This window comes from Dermacentor andersoni, chromosome 10, assembly GCF_023375885.2.
Source record: "Dermacentor andersoni chromosome 10, qqDerAnde1_hic_scaffold, whole genome shotgun sequence".
Classification (NCBI taxonomy): domain Eukaryota; kingdom Metazoa; phylum Arthropoda; class Arachnida; order Ixodida; family Ixodidae; genus Dermacentor; species Dermacentor andersoni.
The window spans coordinates 138,152,943-138,174,576 of record NC_092823.1 but is presented as its reverse complement, the minus strand read 5'-3'; the positions used below and the strand labels follow the sequence as shown (position 1 = coordinate 138,174,576).

General features: G+C 46.6%; 1 protein-coding gene across 5 annotated transcripts in view; it reads left to right on the top strand.

The window, feature by feature from the left end:
- The window catches only part of LOC126545197 (p53 and DNA damage-regulated protein 1-like), an 88,819-nt gene that overhangs the window by 51,452 nt on the left and 15,733 nt on the right, over positions 1–21,634 (top strand). The window contains exons 2-4 of one of the 5 annotated variants that reach the window (XM_072285087.1): positions 1,560–1,574; positions 5,672–5,803; positions 9,401–9,504. In XM_072285087.1, the coding sequence (XP_072141188.1) occupies positions 5,673–5,803; positions 9,401–9,504 (235 nt within the window). In that variant the 5' untranslated portion in view covers positions 1,560–1,574; position 5,672. The other 4 variants (XM_050192956.3, XM_050192957.3, XM_072285088.1 and 1 more) reach the window with 4 other exon arrangements.

Below are 21,634 nucleotides of genomic sequence, written 5' to 3'. Positions count from 1 at the left end.
TTACATGATCCAACGTGTTTGAAGTTCATAGCCACATGGGTGGAAAGGCCCGCATAAATGGCTGCCGAAGGTGATGCCCACGAAAGCGACTTGTCCATATTGAGACAAAGTGGGACACCAAATGTGAGCCACACATTAGTGGCCCTCGACAGAAAAGAAACATGCAGGTTGGAAAGGAGTTAACGCTAAAATGCCGGATAGTCCATTTCGCTGTGTTGGTTGTGGCAGCAGATGCCTGCATCACCTGATTGCTCCGCAATGGAAGTTGCTCACCTTCAACGGCAACTGTCGGTTCAAACAGGTGTGACGCTCTGTCCAATCTGTTTGTACTGCTGTTTGTCGCTCGTTACCAGACCACCACATGCGACGAAGGCAAGCATTATGCCTGTAAGTAGGCGGCTGAATGTATCCTAAGAGACCAGTGTATGTGAATGCTCACTGTTGCCATATGGTTTGTAGCCAATGCATAATGTATTCTCTGAACACTATGTGGTGAATGATTGCCGTTTATTTTTGCTGTTATCTCACTTGGTTACGGTTGCCGTGTTATGCTTATCGGATGTGGCGGCCTGGTCAGTTGCACTGGAAAGCAGTTTCTCGAAGTAAGCATTTGCTCCTGCAATCTGCACAGCGACATAGACTCCCAATTTACACACCGTGATTCGTGCTCCCCGTTCACGTTCAGCCTTTCCTGCTGCAGCCATGGGCAAATTGTGCCTGTTGCCTTTCTCGGCCGCGATTAAGCACGAACGGAGACCGGCATACGTGCTTACATGGTCCGACGTTTGTGCGAAGGCCCGCAAAAGTGGCTGATGAAGGTGATGCCCACGAAAGCGACTTGTCCATATTGAGACAATGTGGGACACCAAGTGCGAGCCACACATTAGCGGCCCCCGAAAGAAAAGTAACGTGCAGGTTGGAAAGGAGTTAAGGCTAAAATGCCGGGTAGTCCATGTCGCTGTGTTGGCTGCGGCAGCAGATGCCTGGTTCACCCGATTGTTTCGCAGTGTTAGTTGCTCATCTTTAACGGCGACTGCCGCTGCAAACAGGCGGGACACTGACCAATCTGCATGAGCCGCTGGTTTTCGCTCGTTACTAGACCGCCATGTGTGACGACGACGGTGAGCCGTTTACGAGCTCGCGTCAAGGATTCCAGTGTATCTCGACATAAAAATTTTATTTCTGCTATTGCACGAGAATGTACATACACTGCTTGTCTTCTGCCAATAAAGTCGCACGTTCTGTTCACTCACTTGTGGCTTGTTTGTGTGGGCGTCAGTAGAGGCTCTTTGGTCTCCTGGCAATTAGAACGCACCGGCTACGCGGCAGCCGAGGCGAGTACGGCGCGTACGAGCGGATACAAGCGTACACGACCGGCAAAAAGCGGCCATATTAAATAATGCTCTAAAAAAAAATATGCGCATTTCCGCTTCCTGTTTTAGCAGCGTCATCTGGCGTCCACCTAGGTAAGTTCCATGCGCTGCCGCTGCTTATTTTCGAACCACTGCGGAAGGTACAGTTTCCCTTCTCTAAAGTTGTTCTTTATTCTATGGTCCCACTCAACCGTAGTTCAGGCACGTATGGTTCATATTGAAGAGGCAGGAAAAATGGTGTTGAAACGTGTTCGCGGTGTTGATGTTTATTAGCACCGTTACTGTGGGTAATAGGTTGTGGTAGATGCTGTCTCCCCACTCTTGTCCAGTTCAGTCTCTCTGAAGGTAAACCTGAGGAGTGTTGGCCGTCTAACGACCCCCTTCATGATGTCTGTGTTTAAGCAAGTTGCATTTGTGCGAGGTGCCGATACAGCGCACGCCGTTCTTGCCCCTCATTCTCAGTCTTCGCACACAGCGCAGCTATTGAGCGGAGACGCTGCTAGGAAGTTCTACGACGACACTGTGTCGCTACCGTCAACGTCTGTTGCCGTTGTCGAGCCGTCGACGTCGACGTGCGCAGGTCGAAATCACGGGCGCAAAACATTGCATTTTCAACCGGTGAAACCTATAAAAGTCAGTGAATACTTCATTGCCGCTCAGAGTAGTGATATTTTAAAGCTAAAGCGTTGTCTAGGTTCTGGCGTTGATGTAAACGTCACTGATATTTTTGGTTGGACTGCTCTTATGTGTGCCTGTTTTGAGGGTGCCGTAGCCAGCGTTCAGTATCTCTTAAAAAATGGCGCGAGCAAGTACCTGACAAATGCGCAAGGGAAAACCGCCATCGAACTAGCTGCTCAGCGTGGGCATGTTGAAGTCGTTGAAATGCTCTGTAAGCCAGAAAAACTCGCCAAGGCGAAGATCATTCTGAGCACGGAGCGGCAGGCTGACAATTCTCGACGCCATCCAGAGCAATTATGCCGCGTGTGTGGCAGTTACTTCACTTCCTCAGAAATGAACACTCATGAAACTTCAATAGTGCATCAGTTTAACCTGAGACGGGATAGCGCACCGGGCGTGACGCATTACGGCATTTCCGAGGACAACGCCGGTTTCCAAATGCTTCTCGGTATGGGTTGGAACAGGGAGAAAGGGTTCGGACTACGGGAGCAGGGACGCAAGTTCCCCGTGAAAACTGTGTTCAAGCGCGACCGCAGCGGACTTGGAGTCGAGGCGTCCACTCCCCGAGTGACGCATTTTGCACCACATGATAGAGCCGCCGTTGCAAACGTGCGTGGAAAAGATTCGCGTGAAGGTACGGCACAATCGCTGAAGAGCAAGCGGAAAGAACAGGAGAGCCGCTCTCGAAGAATGAAACAAATGGAGATCGAATTTCGACGGTCCTTCCACTAGCTGCAGCAAAGAGCTCTCTTCGTGAGTATTGAGCTTCTTGTAGTGAATGGAAAAAGGTTATCCATTCAACAGCAATGATAGCACTAGAACATGGGACATTTCATGCTTGATATTGTTTCATTGGCTGGATTGACATTTAAGTTTGGGCAGTCCGTTTATCGTCCAGGAATTTACAGCACATTTTCTGGCAGGTTTACAAGCAGTGCATGGGGTTCACATAATGTTTAATCTTTATCAAATAAAGGGCAAGCTTCCCTGAAGCCACTATGCACTATAAATACATTTTCAACTTTTTAGCCGCTTGCGAACGAGATGTTCAGAAATTAATGCATTCACTGAGGGATGGTGAATCTCAATTATTCCTCTTGTGCAGAACTTTCCTGCAGTGTGCAAGCTGTATCTGTAAAAAGATGTGCTGTGGGAAATGATGTTATGCAGAGCATTTTGCAGGTACCTGGCCACCCAGCATTACCAGGTGAACTAATGTGTTTGTGTAAATTGAGTAGTGGTGTGTGTGTGGGTTGTGAGTGTACATGTATGTGACGACAGCAGCACGAAGACAACCATCTGTGCCAGCCATTCGATGCGAGCTTACAACATGACGATTGTTGGGTTCTACATGGGTAGTGGGCGAGCGTAAGCAAGAGAAACATGGATTGGGAGGCTATCAGCGACTACTTGACATACATTCGTACATACGTATGGCTATGTCATGTGATGTATGCTAAAACCATGATGGCATTTGTACTCCAGCGAAAAAAAAACGTAAAACGCGATTAACTTGGGCAATCATAAAGTTGGCAGAAAGTCGCAGTTTCTACATAGCGTAAACTGCTGCAAGGAAAGTGCAGGAAAATGTGGACTGGTCCGCGAAATAGTGCAATCTAACACGGTGCCTGAAAATGTGAGCTGGCATGAGAAAAGAAGGTGAGAAAGTGGCACATGGCGCATGCGCCGAATGTTTCAAAGAGGTGGCTGCCTTTGGAGCATGGCCAAGTGGTTAGAGCACCAGGCGGCACTACTCCACGGCAGTTCTATTCCATCATCGGTCACATACTGTTTTCTCTTAATTAAAGCGAGGTGAGACAGGAACGTACTACCTACAAAATACCAAGAATGATGCAGAGGATGTTTCACATTAAATGTCAACAAAGGAGGAATTCTTTTTTTTTTTTGTTTCTGATTGGATGCATAGTAGTACCATTTAGAGCTTGAGAAAGTTGCAAAGGTGCGTGACACCAGTAAGCACAGGAAGACCTTGTTAGGGCAGGTAACTCGTTGGGACTTGCATCTATGCTTTGAATCACTGTAATAACAAAGTTATCTGTGTGACACATCTCCTCTAGTGTGCACACTGGTATGCATACTAATATACGTGTTGGGTGCCAGCCATGGGGTATCTTACAATTGTTTGGAGGGAATGGTGTTGCAGCACTCTAGTGCAGATGGGAAGGCCATGACACTTTAGACCGGAATCACCCTCAGAGTGATGGAAGCAGACACATCTGGCAAACTATGTTTTGTTTGTCACAATGGTTTGCTACAACAATGCTGTGTTTCTCTGTTATTATGTAAGAACATTATTGAAACATAAGCACTCATGCTATGTTGTATTGTTATATTAAACACGATTCTAGGGTCACTAAATGAGCATGAGAAAGTCTGCTCAAGGTGCATTGGTTTCTATGTTTGTGCTTTCTTTGAGTTTCTCGCCTAGCCTCGTCAGAAATTTGATTATATGGTCGAAGTTGTGAAGTGCCATCCATAGAGTGTTTTACCTCGATTAATTTTCAAATGTTACTAGTGTAGTAGCCAATATAGAAGCAAAGCAAAGATGGGTGGTCATTATGTAATAAGGCAAGCTACCCTCCCTACAGCAAACCCTGTCACCTCAACCAACACACGATTGACATTCTCCCACATAAGTGTTGAGGACCTAACTTTTTTTTTTTTTCGTCATGTGCTTATTGCACAGAGTATTTTCAAAGGTGGTTCTGTGCGCGCTGCGGATTGCAGGAATTTCCAAGTTCTCGCTGCTGCAGGATCACGTCACGCAATCATATGAGCCTCATAGATTGTGCATGACATAGTAACACCATTGCACGTGATTCTGACAAAGTGGCTCCATTGAGGAGGAGAGTGCATGGGCTTTCACTTAAGTTTCCAGCTGTTCTTGTGGTGTGCACTGCTGTAATACTTTGCAGACACCCTTTAGAAATCGAGGTTTTGTGGCTTAATTATTTAGTTCACAGCTGCCCATCAAAGAAAAGGAGAACGAGGGAGAAATTTTGTTACTGCTGTTAGTAGAGAATGTTGGCAGAGAGAGTGTGAGAGTGTTAGTAAGCACCATAAACAGTGGTGCTTGGAGTGGTACTCGAGTAAGTTTCAGTTCAGTTTTTTGATTCGTGCAGTTGCCTGTATTTCAATCTGTTCACATATTTTAACCTTCAGGATATAACAAATAAATACAGTGTTACATTCAAGTATTATAAATGGATTGAACTGTATTTGAGCCTTGAAAGCCTTCTTGTAGTTATGCAGTCTCTGCTCTTGCTTGAAGAGCAAAGCACATTTCGTCCATCACTTTTCAGTTTGCATCTATTATGATTTTGTGGAGCATGAAGCAGTTCCTGCATGGAGGATGCGGTGCTTAACTTAGAATCCTAGCAGTGCTATGTTTCTTGTTGCATGCTGCAAATATTTTTCTGCAATTCAGACAGTGCTGTAGTGCTAAGCAAGGAATTGAACTGGTAGTGCCGATGGAACCTGGGAATATACAATGCCTGTGTTCAAGTTAACAGCTATTGGATAATTATTGGAGAAATGTCTTGCTGAAAGAGGCCTTTTAACTGCTACTTTTGTAAATGCCAAACACATTGTTTTCACAGAATGAATCCTACAACAGCACGGGTGAAGCAGTACTTGGCAGACATTGAATCGACTGCCGAGACAATCTTAGCTGACAAAGAGCAAGTGGTTGAGCTTGACCGACGACGACAAAAAAACAGAGAAGCTCTAAGGTACGTCTTGCACATTCCACATCTTGTTGTAGGATATTAAAATGATGACATTTGATATTAAAATCCTGTGTGGGAACATGTGAAAGTCGGTAATGCCGTCAGACGGGCAAATTTAGGGACACTTTGAGCAAGCGCAATTCGCTGTACGAAATGTCAGTCACTTTGGTGGCGCACTGCTAGATGGGAAGGTAAAGGGTCCTTCGGCGTTGATGGCAATGTCGATGGGCAGATCAGCATGCACCTCATGTATTTGTTATATTATGTTTCCAAAATAACACTAAATACTGCATAAGTAAGCGCAGTATTTAGTGTGTAGAGTAAATAAAGTAATTTGTGGCAAGTGTGTTCACATGCTCAGTCGTCATAATCCAATACAAGACAGTATTGCAGCCAAGGCAAGCTGAAGGAGAATGAAAGTTTCAACTGCAGATGACTACTTATGGTACGGTGATGGTTCTAACATTTGAAATCACGCACACACACAAAAAGAAAATAGTTTCTGAACTAGTGCTAACCCTGCATTGAGTATAACTTTATTTTTCAAGCACTGCTATTCAGGCTACACACTTCTATGCTTTGACACAATGAAGTGAGTTCGACGAACGCATTTGCTGGCAAATGCGTTCTACAGCAAGTGTCATTTCCAATATTGGCCCTTGCCATTTGACAGCCTACAAATAACGCTGATGGCGATGATAATAAATGCTGGAGTTATGATACAACTAATAAAAATTGGGCCCCTTGGTTAACCCCCTTTCTTCTCGTTTATTACATAACAAGGGTCTCGAATCCGGCAACATTGATGCCTTCAGGTAGCATGTGTGGGTTTATTGACCAGTTGCCTTCAACCAAAAAGACCACGTTCTCGTGACGCCTGCGGCAGAAAGGACGTTCCACGCCTGCCGCCAAGGTCTGTGAGTGGTGGCGCTGGCTAACACTCCCAGGGTGCTACTAGGAAACTTAAATACCCAAGAAAGTGGATGGGGAAACGGCGCCGCGGTAGCTGAATTGGCGGAGCATCACACGCAAAATGCGAAGGTTGTGGGTTCGTTCCCCACCTGCGGCAAGTTGTTTTTTCATCCACTTTCATTTCCTTTAATTTATCGTTTCTTTATTTCATTTATTAAGCACAAGTAATTTCCCCTATGTTGTCCTTGGAGTAAGTGTTTGTTGGCTTATGATACGACTGATGGCGAAGTAACACTAAATTTGCCTATTTTACTGGGGTATAGGTCATGCTATTTCTGTAGCATTGTGTTGCAACCTTGTGGCACTGTCTTACTGAATCCCGAAGCCAGAATAGAAATCAAGGGCATTGTATTTATGAAAAGTATGTTTCCTCTGAAATGTGATGTATAAAGATGGTTCAATGAATAGTGAGACTGGGTCTAGTATTCTTCACTGCATGCTCACTGTACCATCTTGTGGCATTTTTTTGTTGGAATTGTGGCTCCAATACTTTCTACCAGATGCCACATCACTCTCGCTTTTATGTGGCGATAGCAATATTCACTTAAACATGACATAGTTCATAAATAAAAACAGTTCAGGAGCAAGGGGCTTTAGCCCCAATCATGAAGAGACTTCATTTACCTATCCACTTCGCTGCAGCAGCATTGGTGCTGCTCAGTACTGGTGTCGTTCATTAGAAGCAGCGATAAAATACCATGCCGATGTTGTGGAAGCTTTATCGTTCACTGCCTCAAGGAAGTGCCATAAGTTTGGTAAAGCGCATTTTAACAGGGGAGTGCAGCTTGTGCTAGCATTAGCCACATCTGCAAATAGATTGATTTAATGACCAGTTTTGCTATGGCACCGCTGCTGCCAAGCAGGCTGGTAGTGGTAGTCCTTAGCAGTGTGAAAGGCAACTTTGGTAAGAAGCATGTGCTACGACAAACCTCCTTAGCCCTCCGGATCAAAAGGCAGGGAGGTGACAATAAAAGGACTCTACAGTATACATATGCCCAAGTGCCATATTTGGAAAATTTCTACTCGTCTCTTGCCAGCTGAATATCAAGAACTGAAACATCTGATATTACAGTAAAAGCTCATTAATTCGAATTCCACGGGGATGCTATGTAAATTCAAATTATACAAAATTCGAACTAATGAAAGTCCAAGAAAAAGGTGGCTCGGTTAAGGCGCGTCATATAGTCCGATGTGGCGTGAGCATGCACGCACTAATGCTATGTTACGTCGAAATGAACAACAAGGTCTATACTTCAGAGCATTGGCGCAGCCAACTTAGCCGGACGTGGCTAACGCGGTCCGATGTGCCCGACGTCGAGATGGCTCGTGCTCCATCCGCACGTTCGTCGCGCTGACTGATGCGGAAAAAAAAGAAAAGTGAAGCATCGATTGCAACAACAAATCAACAGATAGCTATACGAAGTAAGCATAGTAGTTTTGTCAGCCATATAAACGTAAACATTCGCTTACTAACTAAATTAACAAGTACGGTGTCACGTGCACACAGGTAAACCTGAACACATCTTGCTCGATGACCTTGGAAACTCGCTGAAAAACGCTGGAGTGAGGTATCGTGGCAGTAGCAGCGAGTAAATTGACCTTCGTACAGCTCTCACTTCAACGTGAACGAAGCGTAGAAAGCACAGCGCATACGAAGCTACTGGCACTTTGCGCACTCTGCAAAGATCGCAGATCACTTTGAAGATGAGGCCCACGCCTATGCCCACGCGAGCGCGCAGTTTGGCCACTTTGCAGACCGCTTTCAAGATACAGTGCCCGCGTAGCCGCGCCGTAAGCAGCTGCCGCTGGAAAAGAACGTCCCTCCTCTTCCTCCCTCCTCCTCACCCCTGTGCCTCGCGAGTGACGGGAGAGGGCGCGCCGGCGCGCCTTCCTCGCTCGCGCATGCGAGATTTAGCCGCGTTCACCGGCCCACTGCCGCATGCTTTCGCTCGCACATACATCATATGGTGCACTGCGATGATTTTGTCGCCCTTGAGCTTTATACGGAACCTTACGGGAGAGAAGCCAGCTGCAACAGAGGCGTTGGCGATGCCTGGCCAGGCGGAAACTCTTCTCTCTCCCGTCAGGCCTAAACAAAGGGCCGCAGATGGAAACAGCAGAGCTGCGTGGCCCGCACGGCGACTCTCCCCTGCCACGATGGTGCGGAGTTCTAATTATCGGTGGCGGTGCGGATTTCAGTGTGGATTAGCAGGCTGTATTACATATTGCTTTCAATGCACTGCTGGGCGGACCGCGGCGGCTACTTTGAATTATCCAAAATTTCGAATTAATGAGTTGGAAATTAACGAGCGTTTACTGTAATATCATTAAATTTGCTTCATCATTATACCTTGCAGCCAAGAGGCTTTTGAAAGCCAATAAATTGTATAAACATTGCAAAAGCAGCCGAATGTATCATTTACAGCAGTGTTACTAGAAATACAGTCCATCATGTCCAACCAACTCAGCAAATTATTGCATGACAAAATTTTTCAGTCGTGAATGGTGGTAATATATCATAATAATGTTGAAATACTCAAGCATGGTAAAAAAATGAACCTCTAGGAATGAGCAGCTGGTGCGCTGCATTGCGTGTGCTGACATTGACGTCAATCTTTGCATGTTTAGAGCACTGCAACACTTGGAGGATGATGTCCACAGGCCTTGGGTTTGCATCGGGAACATGTTCATGAAAATTCCAAAGCTGCGGACCAAGGAGCTTCTTGAACAAGGCAAGTGCTTCTAATTCATGCACTGTTGTTTACTGTTACATACTGAAGCATTCAACACCAGGTATAATATGACCATACTTAAAGGTGTACTTTTAGAATGTACTTGAAATCAGTTACTATTTGGGTGGTGTGCTCTCGAAACTCTTAGCAAACACATCAACAAAGTTGTAACTTATAAACATAGCTAGTAAAATACTAAGTCTGCTTAGGACTTAGTATTAGGACTTAGACTTAGTATCAGTCTACTTAGGACTTAGGGAAGGTCAACAGTGTCCCTCAATGTAGCTCTGAAGTTCTCTCCGGCCTCTTGCGATCGTGTGTGCAAATGTTGCTCTGCACGAAGCTTTCGTACTGCTGGCCGACCGAAAACTTGGGGAAAGCTGGTCTTGAAGACCAACCACGAAGTGAGGTCGGCTTCATGGTTTAGAAACCAGTTTCGCAACGTCCGTAAGATATAATGCGACGTTTTTCAACTTGGTAACATCGTCCCACTGGTTATGGGCACTTCTTCTTATGGGCACTTCTGCTTATGGCCTAATTCGTACCGCTGATGTGATGATATTGTTGTCGTGGCATGAAACCGTACCATTCATTGCCGATTCCCAAATTCATCAAAATAAATTGTTTTCTCATTCAAATGTGCTTTTTCTGATTGCCCAATACCATACCCGCCAACCCTCCCGATTCGCCCTGGAGACTCCCGATTTTTGACTGAACTTCCCGATTGTACGATCACTATCTTATATCTCCTGAAAAGGGGTCTCTGTTCGTGCAATAATGGTTTTTGCGAAACCGGCACCGCGGAATCTACAGCCGCATCGTAATCGTCAGCATCACCAACAACGGCAGCACTAGCACCATCGGTATCATCGACTAAGCAGCCGACTACAGCGCCTAGTAAGCAGACCAAAGCCAGAGCCAATGTAGTTCTTGCTATTCATGCATGCCTTCCTCCATGGTGAATCTTGTTGCTGCTGCTTTTGTGTATGATTAGTGTTGGCTAGGCTGTGTGTGCGGTGCACCGTGTAACGTTAGAATTTTCGTGTGCTTGATGCCATGGCGCTACCAAAGTCGAAGAAAAGGTATTTGCAGAAGTTATTGCGAATTTCTGAATTTCCGTGCTTTTTGACATCAAGAAAAGGAAAACATTTTGCATTTTGTAGAACGTTTGGATGCGACGTCAGCGTGTCTCACGGTGTCAACAGCGACTTGAAACTGCAAGTTTCCACGGCGAAGCATCAAAGCTATGTTCGTACCGCTGAGCAGCAAGGCAACATAGTGAACTTCCTCCGGAACAAGTGCGATGACAGTGTCATACATGTGGAGTGCCTGTTTACGGGATTCCTCGTAAACACAACCTACCCCTTAGTGTCAGCGACTACGTTGGGCCTCTTCTACGGAAAATATTTCCGAAATGAGACGAGGCGAAGCGCTATGGAAGTAGATGCAACTCTGAAACGCAACTCTGATGAAACGCAACTATGAAGAATGCGGACGTGGCCAACCTGAAATTTCACAGGCATCGCTCTCGAGTCTTCGTTTCTTTATTTAGAGTTTCCCTCAGCTGCTGCCCCGAGATGCCAATGAATCTGCTGAAGACGCTTTAGATGCTCTCGAAGCTTTGTTTGCCACGCTACAGGCATACAGTCTTCCAGAGGACAATCTTAATGAAAGGTGGGACATGCAGTGGTCTATGGTTGGAAAAATGAAAAACACTGATGGAAAACATGTTTCACCGAGTTGCTAAGGCCACCGGAAGTTGAAACAGTGATGCAACCCCCCCCCCCCCCCCTCGTTGGCGCGAATAAAGTCTCCCGATTTTTGATCTCGCCAGGTTGGCAAGTATGCAATACGGAAAATTCTGCAGCCCCTTTTCCTGTAAGAAAAATCGATCGGTGACCGTACTTATTTGCATAACAGGTCGAATTTCACTACAACAAAATTTCGATGTAACGAAACAAATTGCCGAGTTTACCTACTTCGTTATATAGAGGTTTAACTTTATTGGTTCGGTTCAAGTTCAGTGTGCTGTAACTTTCTTCTGGTTCAGAGAAATAAATATACGGCAGAAACGATCTTAATATGACCTGTTGATGGTAATGTGTTTAGCATTGAAGCAATATAGCGGCACAACATACCGTCTTTACACGCTTGTAAGTCGACCCATTTTTCTAATTTTGTAAATCTGAAGTGGGGGGGTCGACTTACAATTGAAACCAAAACATGGCACCGCCGAAAAAGAGACCAATGGGAGCTACAACGTAGTTACAATTTTATACTTGCTCTATGGCTCTACCCGCAGATTTTTGCTATCCCGCGTGTTTTTTTGCTTTTCGAAAGGGTTTTTCAACATTTTTGAGAGTTTTACAGTGCACACAACACTAATGAGTGGGGGTGTCGAGAGTTGATGGAAGAGCAGACACCGCTCACGGGTGTTTTCTATAGTTTGACCAAAGGCATTGGTTTGACGCGTTCGACTTGACTGCTGGCTATGTGCTACTTCATTGCTTCTTCAGTCATCATGCGTGCTCCAGGCCCACTCCCTGAATTTTGTCATCAAAATTCGATTTTTTTAACGTTTCCCGTGTAATGATTGCACCCCAAACTTACCGCAGCGATATGTCGTGTGCCAAGTCTAACTAATATTGATCGCGCTTACCATCTGTCAAATGCTATGCGAACGACTCTTCATGACAAACCAAGCGGTCTGCACGCACCAAACATACTTAGTAGATGTCTCATTTCATTACTTTCATCACTTTCCGCACTTCCATGACTAAAAAAAAGCTGCAACCAAACTTGCCTTTATTATGTGTAGGCTTTATAATGGTTCTGGTCAACAACAAAAAAGGCGCCTTTCGATTCTTCTCATCTGCACTCGTGGGCATGCAACAAATCGCGAGCGGCAACGATAGTAGCCACGTTTACACTGATACGTTAAAAGTGTACCCTATTCATATGCCGACGCTTGTAACACAGCTAAGATATTCACCCACCCTTAGGGGAAACGTGCCGTATTAGGATAGTAGTGAAGACAGATGCCGCAGTTTCCGCAGCATGCCGGCCATGTGTTTCTATGTCGCTGGCAGCTAAGCGAGCGCTCCCATCTGTTTCTGTCCCCACAAAGTGGACATGGCTACGTTATTGCCGCAAGCTTGCCGATATTAACGATATTGTTCATTACTGATACGGAAGAAACTGTTTCAATGCACGTAATGTACTCACGAGAAGAAAAAAAAATTGCGTTCGGCGGGTTCGCCTGCTCCGCCGGCCACTATTTTTGTTTTGGTGTCCCACAGCAACTGCGGGACGAAAAAAAAAATTTTTTTCTTCTTGCGGGAAATTTAACCAGCTTAATGATCGCACCCCTGATTTTGCGTCAATTCTTCTGACAAAAAAGTGTGATCATTATGCGAGTAAATACGGTAATCATGCGGCACTCGCTCACAGCAGCGTTCTAGAGGGCTGCCATCCTTTACCCCAAAAAAACAAATCACTGTGCAGCGGGCCGCAAGCTCGATGTTTCTGAACGGGTGGTGTGAGAGTGGCGACTGCAGTGAAGTAAAATTTTCACTTGTGACGGCAAGTGAGTAATTTCCCACGTGCCGAAGTCTGGACGCTTGCCGAAGCTGTAGGTCAAGCTTGTGGCGTACGTCGCTGAAATGCGTGATCGGTCCCTGCCAGTGAAGTGCGACATGGTCACGAAACAAGCCTGGATCTTTGCCTTTTTAAGGACCTGCTCTGCCGTGAGTACAACGAGTGGCTGGTGGCAGAAGACTGCGAACTTACACCAACAGGACCTGTCAAAAGAGCCTCCCTGACGGCTGCGTATGGTTGGGTGCATTCAGCGTGGGCTGCTGTTCCACAACATGTCGTGGTGCAGTCTTTTGCCAAATGTGGAATTTCGTTGGACAACGACGTGCTGTGGGACCGTAACAGCGCTGACGATGGCAGCACTAATTAAGACGAGTAGTCCAATGACCATGTCAGCTACTAATAAATTTGCGTTATCGAATGTGCCCTCGGGTGTGCTCTTTTTTTTTCCTGTCACGCAATACGGGGGGGTCGACTTACACTTGAGTTGACTTACAATCATGTAAATACAGCATTGCCACTGCTGAAAATAGTTATCTACAAGGTGTGTGCTGCCCAGAGACTCTTCTCTTGTGCTTCCCTATGGACACTCCGCACCATCTAGCGGCACTGCCAAGAAGCCTGCGCATGGCCTCTGAAATGCATAACTTGTCGGTACATGCAAACTCTGAGAAACGCTTCACGCAGCACTTGGGCTCCTTTTTCGCACTTGTTTCTGGACACACCGCGCCATCTACAGTCAAACCCACTTATAACGATACCGGTTTTAACAATGTATCGTTTATAACAATGAAAAGCTGCTGCGCTGTCAACTTTTGTATGTTTCCTATGGGGCAATAACCCGCTTACTACAATGTCCCCATGCCCCATTATCGCTTATAACGATGGTAGTGACTACAGTGACGGGGCCTGGCACTTTAACATCAGTACTGCAGTGACAGGGCCCGGCTGCATTGAAGCTTCACTCTGTTATATGCTCCATTTGGTTATACAAAAGCGGGCATTAAGAATCATGACGCACTTGAGAACCGATACACCCAGCAGGCCACTGCTCAATCAACCAAACATATTGCCATTCGATCTTATGCGTGAGCATAAAACAGCTAGCTACATAAACAGTGTTGTGAAACGTAATCATCTTTTCCCTGTGTCCATATTTTTTTCATCATCATACCAGAAGTATTGCCGCTGGAAATTTCAACCTGCCTCCTGTACATAATGTATATGGCAAAAGACTACTTGAATATGTTGAAGGTAAGACATGGAACAACATACCCTCCAAAATAATAAACACAAAATTTCGGCAAAGCACTATTTATTAGCTACAAACCACTGATTTTGTGCCTGTATTCTTGCGTGGCATTCTGTTGTTTGTGGTTTGATAATTTAAGTAAAATTTTTTTCTGTTTTTGTTGTGCTAATGTGTTGCATTTATCCCCTGTATTCATCCCCCTATGCTTGTACCGAATGTCTATTATATTTCACATATCTGGACCCATCCACTAGCCTGCAGCTATTGGGCCCAACAGTCTTTTGCGTATGCACCGTAACACCTATGGTGACAATAATAAAGAAAGAGAGAAAGAAAGTTCACTAGAATGGAGAGGGAACGGTAAAAAGCACATTAAAAAAAAGGCATGGCATATGTTCATGCTTATGTAGCACCTGACAATGAATATTTTGCTGGATTAAGAAAAAAAAAGCAGCCGGTAATTGCTCGCTTAAAAGACTGATAAACATCCAGTGCGATGCAACTTGAGAAATAATTACATTGAAGCTTCCAATAACTTAGAAGAAAAGAAAAAGAAAACACTCGCAACGGCACATCACAAGTCGCCGTAGGCGTTGAAGCCTAGCTATAATGAAATTATTTCTTCACAGCTCTGATAGTGTCCATGTAACAATGGTTGCTTGCGTATTGTCGAATGCTCATATACTGCGTCATAAAGCTCACGGTATGGTGCGAAAACGTGCTCGCAGCGAAAGCTAAAAAAAAACATTGCGCGCGGACATGCATGCAGATGCGCAGTTGGTCACCGCAAACCCGTGCGATCGCTGCATTGAAGCTTCATTCTGCTTTGCTCCATTCGGTTACACAGACAGCTCACTATAAGAACATATTTCACATAGTTTTCTCTCAGCGATTGCCTACCTTTCACGCAAGAAACCGGTTCGGGGGAATCGATTGCAGCGATCGCGCACGGTGTCCCAGCTTACTGCACATATAGTAGGTAAAGAGATAGCGTCTGTAAACCATTCTGTGCTTTCTGTTTATCCAAGATTATTATTTTAAAGGTAAAAATACTTGTGTCATTTCGAGAGTACTTGCAAAAATGTCCAGGAGGGCTCCTGCGTAGTATCTTTATTTAGCGCCGATAGCCAAACCTATGTGGAGCGCGTTGCATTATCCCTCAGACTATGCAAGTGAGGTGCTTCCGACAGATGGCGACTCCGTAAGTCCTCGCCCCCATAGTTGTGTGAAACTCTATGCTCGCCCCCCAATACTGACATTGTTATAGTGATGGCCCCGTCGCTACAGTGTTAAAGTGAAGGGCCCCGTCACGGTAGTGCTGATGTTAAAGTACCGGGCCCCGTCACTGTAGTCACTACCTATAATGATAAAGTCTGGCTGCTGGGGGTCCGTGCTGAAAGGTAATGGAATGTGAAATCCTTGAAAAAGAAAAGTGGAATGCGAGCCACTGCACGATCGCCCGTCACCCCACCTGCTGCCGTGCCGCCTCGCGCACACCTCTCCCGTTGCCCTTCCACCTGTCCGAACACAAATAGGCTGCGCCCATAGCTCTGTGCCGCGCCACCCTCCGAAACAGGAATGGATCACGCTGACAACGCTGCCGGCCCTGCCATGCGCTGCTCCCAGATTAGGGCACCCTACCCAGATTGCTTGCTGGGTCAAGCCCTCACAGTTGGTTCTTTGTTCTATGGCCCTCATTCTGCGCAATTCTGCTAACAGATGAAGTCGCTCGTGCTTGTCTTTGCTCGTTGGGACTCGTCGCTGAAACTGAAGATGGCTGATCCCCGCCCGCTTATCATTGGCAATGCATGACATTGCTGGTGAAAAGAAAGTGCACTTCTCTAGATTTGGAAATGAAGTGCTTTTAACCGATGACGCAATCGTTGCGAATGTGCTTGCGTCGGATAGCGACAGTGACGGCCAGGACGGTAGCACGGGCACGGTAGGGCAGGCTGCCTCAACATTGTACCCGTGAGAGGTCCTGTAGATGATTCAGAGCAGGCTACCTTAACATCGTCCCCGTGGGAGTTCCTGCAGATGATTCAGTCCCTCACGAGCTTATTTTCGCGAGGGACCTTCCGCTTCACTACGTGGAGCACCTGGATGCCTTGGAGAAGGATGTCGGCAAGCTTTGCGTAAAGCAAGCAAGGCTGACGGACATGCGGTTTTGTTGTGCAAGCCAGTGGGAAGGATGTGGCGAGATGCTTGTGACGATCACGTCCCAGCGTTTCTTTTGGATTTGTCCAGCTGAGATGCTGCCACGGCAACCTTCGAGCATTGTTTAAAAGGCGCCTTTCGAGGCCACCAAAGTGATACCTTGACGGAGCTCGTATGTCACTTGCCACCCAGGACCCCACTTTGCAGATGTTATACAGTCAAACCTCGATATAACGAACACGCATATAACGAATTATTGAATATATCGAACTCTTCCGAAATATTTTTGTCAAACACATGTATTTTTAACTTCCTATAGCGAACGCGGTTTGGCATAAAACGGATATAACGAACTTCGCGACGCCAAGCCCTACCCCACTTTAATAGCAGGCGGCAGGCTTCGTTGCACTACAAGTGTGCTGTGCGGCGCAGCAAACGTTCAAGATTTACTGCGCCGCCACTGCAGTGCTATTGAGGGCAGTGGGTTTGCCCTTGTTGAGTGTTTGCAAACTGTGGAACAGGGCGTGATACGGAATGCGATCAACACCAAGAAGCAGGCCGCGATAACGCAGTTCTTTGTGCGTAAATAAATGAACGTGACCCAAGTAAGCATCGTTCGAGTTGCTGTGCCTTCTCTGATTGAATTTTGCTCCTCTTGCATGTATTTTTTACGAAATTTTATATTACGAATTATGGATGTAGCGAACTAATTTCCGACTTTTTAACTGTTCGTTATAACGAGGTTTCACTGTAGCAGTGCCATTCTTGAACGCCGACAGCCATGGTTTTCACACACAACATGCGATCAGAGCGCGTAGGAAGCAGAGTTAAACGAGTCAACACAATCAGAAGCCAGATGGAGGAAGGTGGTAGCCGCCATTATAGTTTTCTCGGAACAGCTACACCATCCCCTATCTTTATATTTTTTTCATGCAACCCGGTTATAACAATTATCGGTTATAACATTGGAATTTTCGGGGCACTTGAATATTGTTATAAGTGGGTTCGACTGTACTGTTTAACCGAAATAGCATGACATCGCCCACTTACCTGTCAAAAACGGAACTCGGAGAGGGTGCGATGAAAGGTAAAAAACGTGCAGTGTTTATTCTCTTTGCGCGACAAAAGTTTATTTTCGTTTGATGCCGCAGCGGCCTAGCATTGACGACAGCGGCTTCACACTTACTGAAGCTGCGAACCAGCTTTTCAGCCAGCCCCCTCTTCTTGGCAAACACTCGCATGCCAAATTCCTCGTTGGCATTGTATATTCTCCCTGCACAGGCATGGTAGCGCTGCAGAAGTCGCAGGGCGCCTTTTTCATTGCGGAGTGCTGTTCTCATTGCGACGATTGCATTCATGAGCCTGACGTGACGTGCAGCTTCTGCCACTGTCGGGCCTGATTAGCCCGTGCTGTCGCTTTCCATGTTGTCCTCATCACTGTTTTTAGGCGACACTTCGGCAACAGAGGCAACGACGGCAAAAAGCTGAACCTCGTAGCCGACATCTTTTCGCGGTCGCAGCAGCGCTGCTGAGCAACTTCTTCGCGTTCGAAATGCCACACACTGTAGTCAGTGGCAGATCCCTGTCACGTGCCAGCGCCGACTTCTTCGTGCCATGTACAATAGCATAAACGATGTGCAATTTTTCTTCTATGCTGAGCACCCAGTGTTTTTTATCCGAGCTTCAGCATGACTCGAGTCCTTGCTTGCACGACGCTGAAATGGTGTTTATGTTGATGTGGCTTCACGCACAAACGCACAGGGCACTTGAAGGCCATTGTTTCTATCTCTGAGGCTTGTTCTGATGGGCCACCTGATGAGGACGACGCACCGCCGTGATTGCGCAACAAAAAGTGTAGACACTTCGTGTTAACCGATATGTATGCAATAAGCTGGTATGGTTTATGCGGATACAACATGCATTATGTTCAATGGCTGCTGAGTCGGGGAGTTGACTTTACTACTTTTAATATGAAACTAATGTTTAAGTGGGTACAGTTTAACGAGGTTTTACTGTATTTTGATTTTTTTTCATGCAACCCAGTTATAACAATTATCGGTTATACCAACAGAATTTTCGTGGTGCTTGGATATTGTTATAAGTAGGTTCGATTGTAATGGCACTGCTGGGAAGTCTGTGCACAGCCTCTGAGACAGGATGCGTGGCACGCTAGTGTATGCAAATGCTCGATATTGTTCCGTGGCTGGCTGCACACCCCATGCGACATACCCAGTGCATTTGTGGCGCAGCTTGCTAAAGCATCAGGCTGTTGTCCTTAAGGAACCGGTATTCGATTCTGCCAAGCACTGGAGAAATTTAAATGTTTTCTGATCGTACATTTGGCTGGTCGAAATTGCCCATTGCGAAACCGATTGGTCGAAATGCAGCCGGGCTCCTCACTGGCGCTTTCCACTGCACCTGCTGCGCCAACTAGCGGTGCGGCGATAAAGGCCATGCTCAGTGTCGGTTCGATTTGACGAAGCACAGAAAAAATTGTAAAAGATTCTTTTGTCGTTGTAGAGCTGCACATTTCCAGTGGCACATACCTAGTTACCGAAGTTGGTGTTGGAGATGTTCATTTAAGAACGACACATACCTAGTGGCATATAACTGGTTACCCAAGTTGTCATCAAAGAGGTACATTGAAGAGCAGCACAGACCGAGTGACACAAACCCATTGCACAAAGTTTCTGTCAAGGAGATTAATTGAACAGTGGTCCCAGTCTCGCATCCCCAGTGACCCTTGTTGGCATCAGAGAGGTTTGTTTAAGAGCAGTACATAGGTACACAGTGCCACATACCCAGTGAACTATGTTGGTACAATAGTTCGTTTCGAACCCTCTTCCCTAAGCAAGGCATCCTGATGCGCTACCCATTCGACCACTGACTACCAGTGACCCAGGCAGGCGGAAAATGTTTAAGTACAGTGCAGACCACTTATAACATAACCGCTTTTAGGGCGGGACCGGTTATAGCGTGGGTCTTTTGACCACTGATATATCTCCCATAGAACTCAATGTTTATTGCGTAGACGCACGAAGCAGAATACCGGTTATAGTGTGGTTACTTTAAGTGTGCGACCATGAAATCGGCGCACGGAGCATGGCCTTTTCCCGGAGGCGTTGAGCACAGACCGCACGGCCACACGGTTTCCGGGCGCGCAAATGCAGAGAAGGGGGAGCGTGGGTGTGCGTGTGGAGACCAGTGGCGAAAAGCGAAACAAAAAGGAGGAGAAGGGGGAGACTTTAGAGAAAGGAGGGCGAGTGTTTTCGTCACTATAGCAGCATCCAATCAGGGTGGGCGCTGCGTGGAGTGCGGCGTAGCAGCGATAGCGGCGACAGTGCACTCCTTTTTTTTTTTCAGTCTCTTTGTTGCATTTGCTGTGTGTACTTCGTGATCTCGTCGTGTCATAGCTGTCCTCTGTGCACGTGTGTTGTCGGGCTTTTGTCACCATGGCATCGGCGGCGTCTTCAAGCAGTGTGAGGAAGAGGCATGCCTTATCGCTGGAGACGAAGGAATGCATTATAAGGGACATAGAACAAGACATAGACAAGTGGGAGGTACATTGGAAGTAACCTTATACAGAAAATTCAGGTGCATAAAAGGAACAGTAGGCCTCTCCGATATTCAGAGTTCTGGCAGCCTGCTGGCAGCCAGATCGCAGCCACCTAGTTTAGGTCCTGATAGGAAGTCACGTGGGCTAGGATCCCAAGACCACCCGAACCTGCCCAAGGTTTGCAAAATCGAGCGCCAGGACAGCTGGCCAAATGTAAACATGTTACCAGCATGGCAGCGCCCGACGAGGCCGGCACGCGCTCGGCGTAGTCGGCCCATTTATGCGTTGCCAGCTTGAAAATATATAGTTGCATTTAGGAATACGATCACTTTCACGCGATTTCGCGCAACTTGGCACAGGACGTGCACTCGGCCAACTGCACCTTGTGCAGGGCAACAGATGGCCTCTGACGCATCCGGTGACAAGATGCGAAATCGTGCGTGATTGTATCCTCGAAAGCGATAGCTCAAGGATCTCTGCTTGTAGCGATCACGTCGTCCACCAGCGACATTGATGAGTTGGCGTTATGTCATCACTTCACAAGACATGAAAAAGCAGGATATCGGGTACGTCTTATAGCATAAAATTTTGTGCCGACCTGCTTGGGCTTCGATTTCAGAAAGTTTGTCGTGGCTGATGTTGCTTCTCATTTTGACCCTAAGGAGCTGCGGACGCGGCTGACGTGTGAAAATGCACGCCGCCTGTGACCAGGGAAAAGTTTCACGCGAAAAACAACATTGGTCACGATCATGAGAGCAATAAGCCAATGCACGTGTGTCTAATGTACGTGTGCCTATTACTCAACCAGTGCATTCTTAGATCAATGGCCTGCAGTTCGGACACATATCGGTCTCGAGCTGCCACTGAAGCATACGACAGAGAGACTAAGCGAACACGGGCTAAGTGCAGTGCCTTCGCTAACTGCAGAAAAGGGAGATATCTCCGCATACATATGTGAGATATGTAAAAAGGAACACCACCAGAGAAAGACGAATCGAAAATGTACTGCAATATTTGTGAATGAGCGCCTGCAACTTGCATGGAACATGATGCAGATAACATGCACGCATGAGAGCGCGGCGCGCTGATCACCGCCGTGAAGAAGCCTTGGACACACACACAAGCTTCAAACGGTTTACCACTGCTCGTATCACACTGCTTCGCAATGCGGAACGGTGCGTTAGCACCTAAAGAGATAACGCTAGAAGTAAGGAAATCCGAAGATGACCGGAAACAGTTATCTTAGCGAGGCAAATTTAAGTCTTCAAGCGCCCACGTTCAATTCGTGAAGTCCCCGCAAAGGTGGTGGCGAGCGCCCATCGCTTATTTTAGTCGTCTGCTAGCCAGAGAACTTCCAGAGAGCAGCCAGACCGAAATCGTCCTGGCAGGTTCTGGCAGCCCGCAAGTAGCCAGAACTGTCCAGCCCGAGCAAAACGAACGCCCGGCGGAAGTGCGTGACGTGGTGGGCGGAGCAATCAGAGAAAAATGAAGACACTCAGCTGGCTCTGGCAGCCTGCGAGTAGCCAGAAGTGGGAAATCGAAGAAGCCCAGTATGAAATGTAGAGCTAACA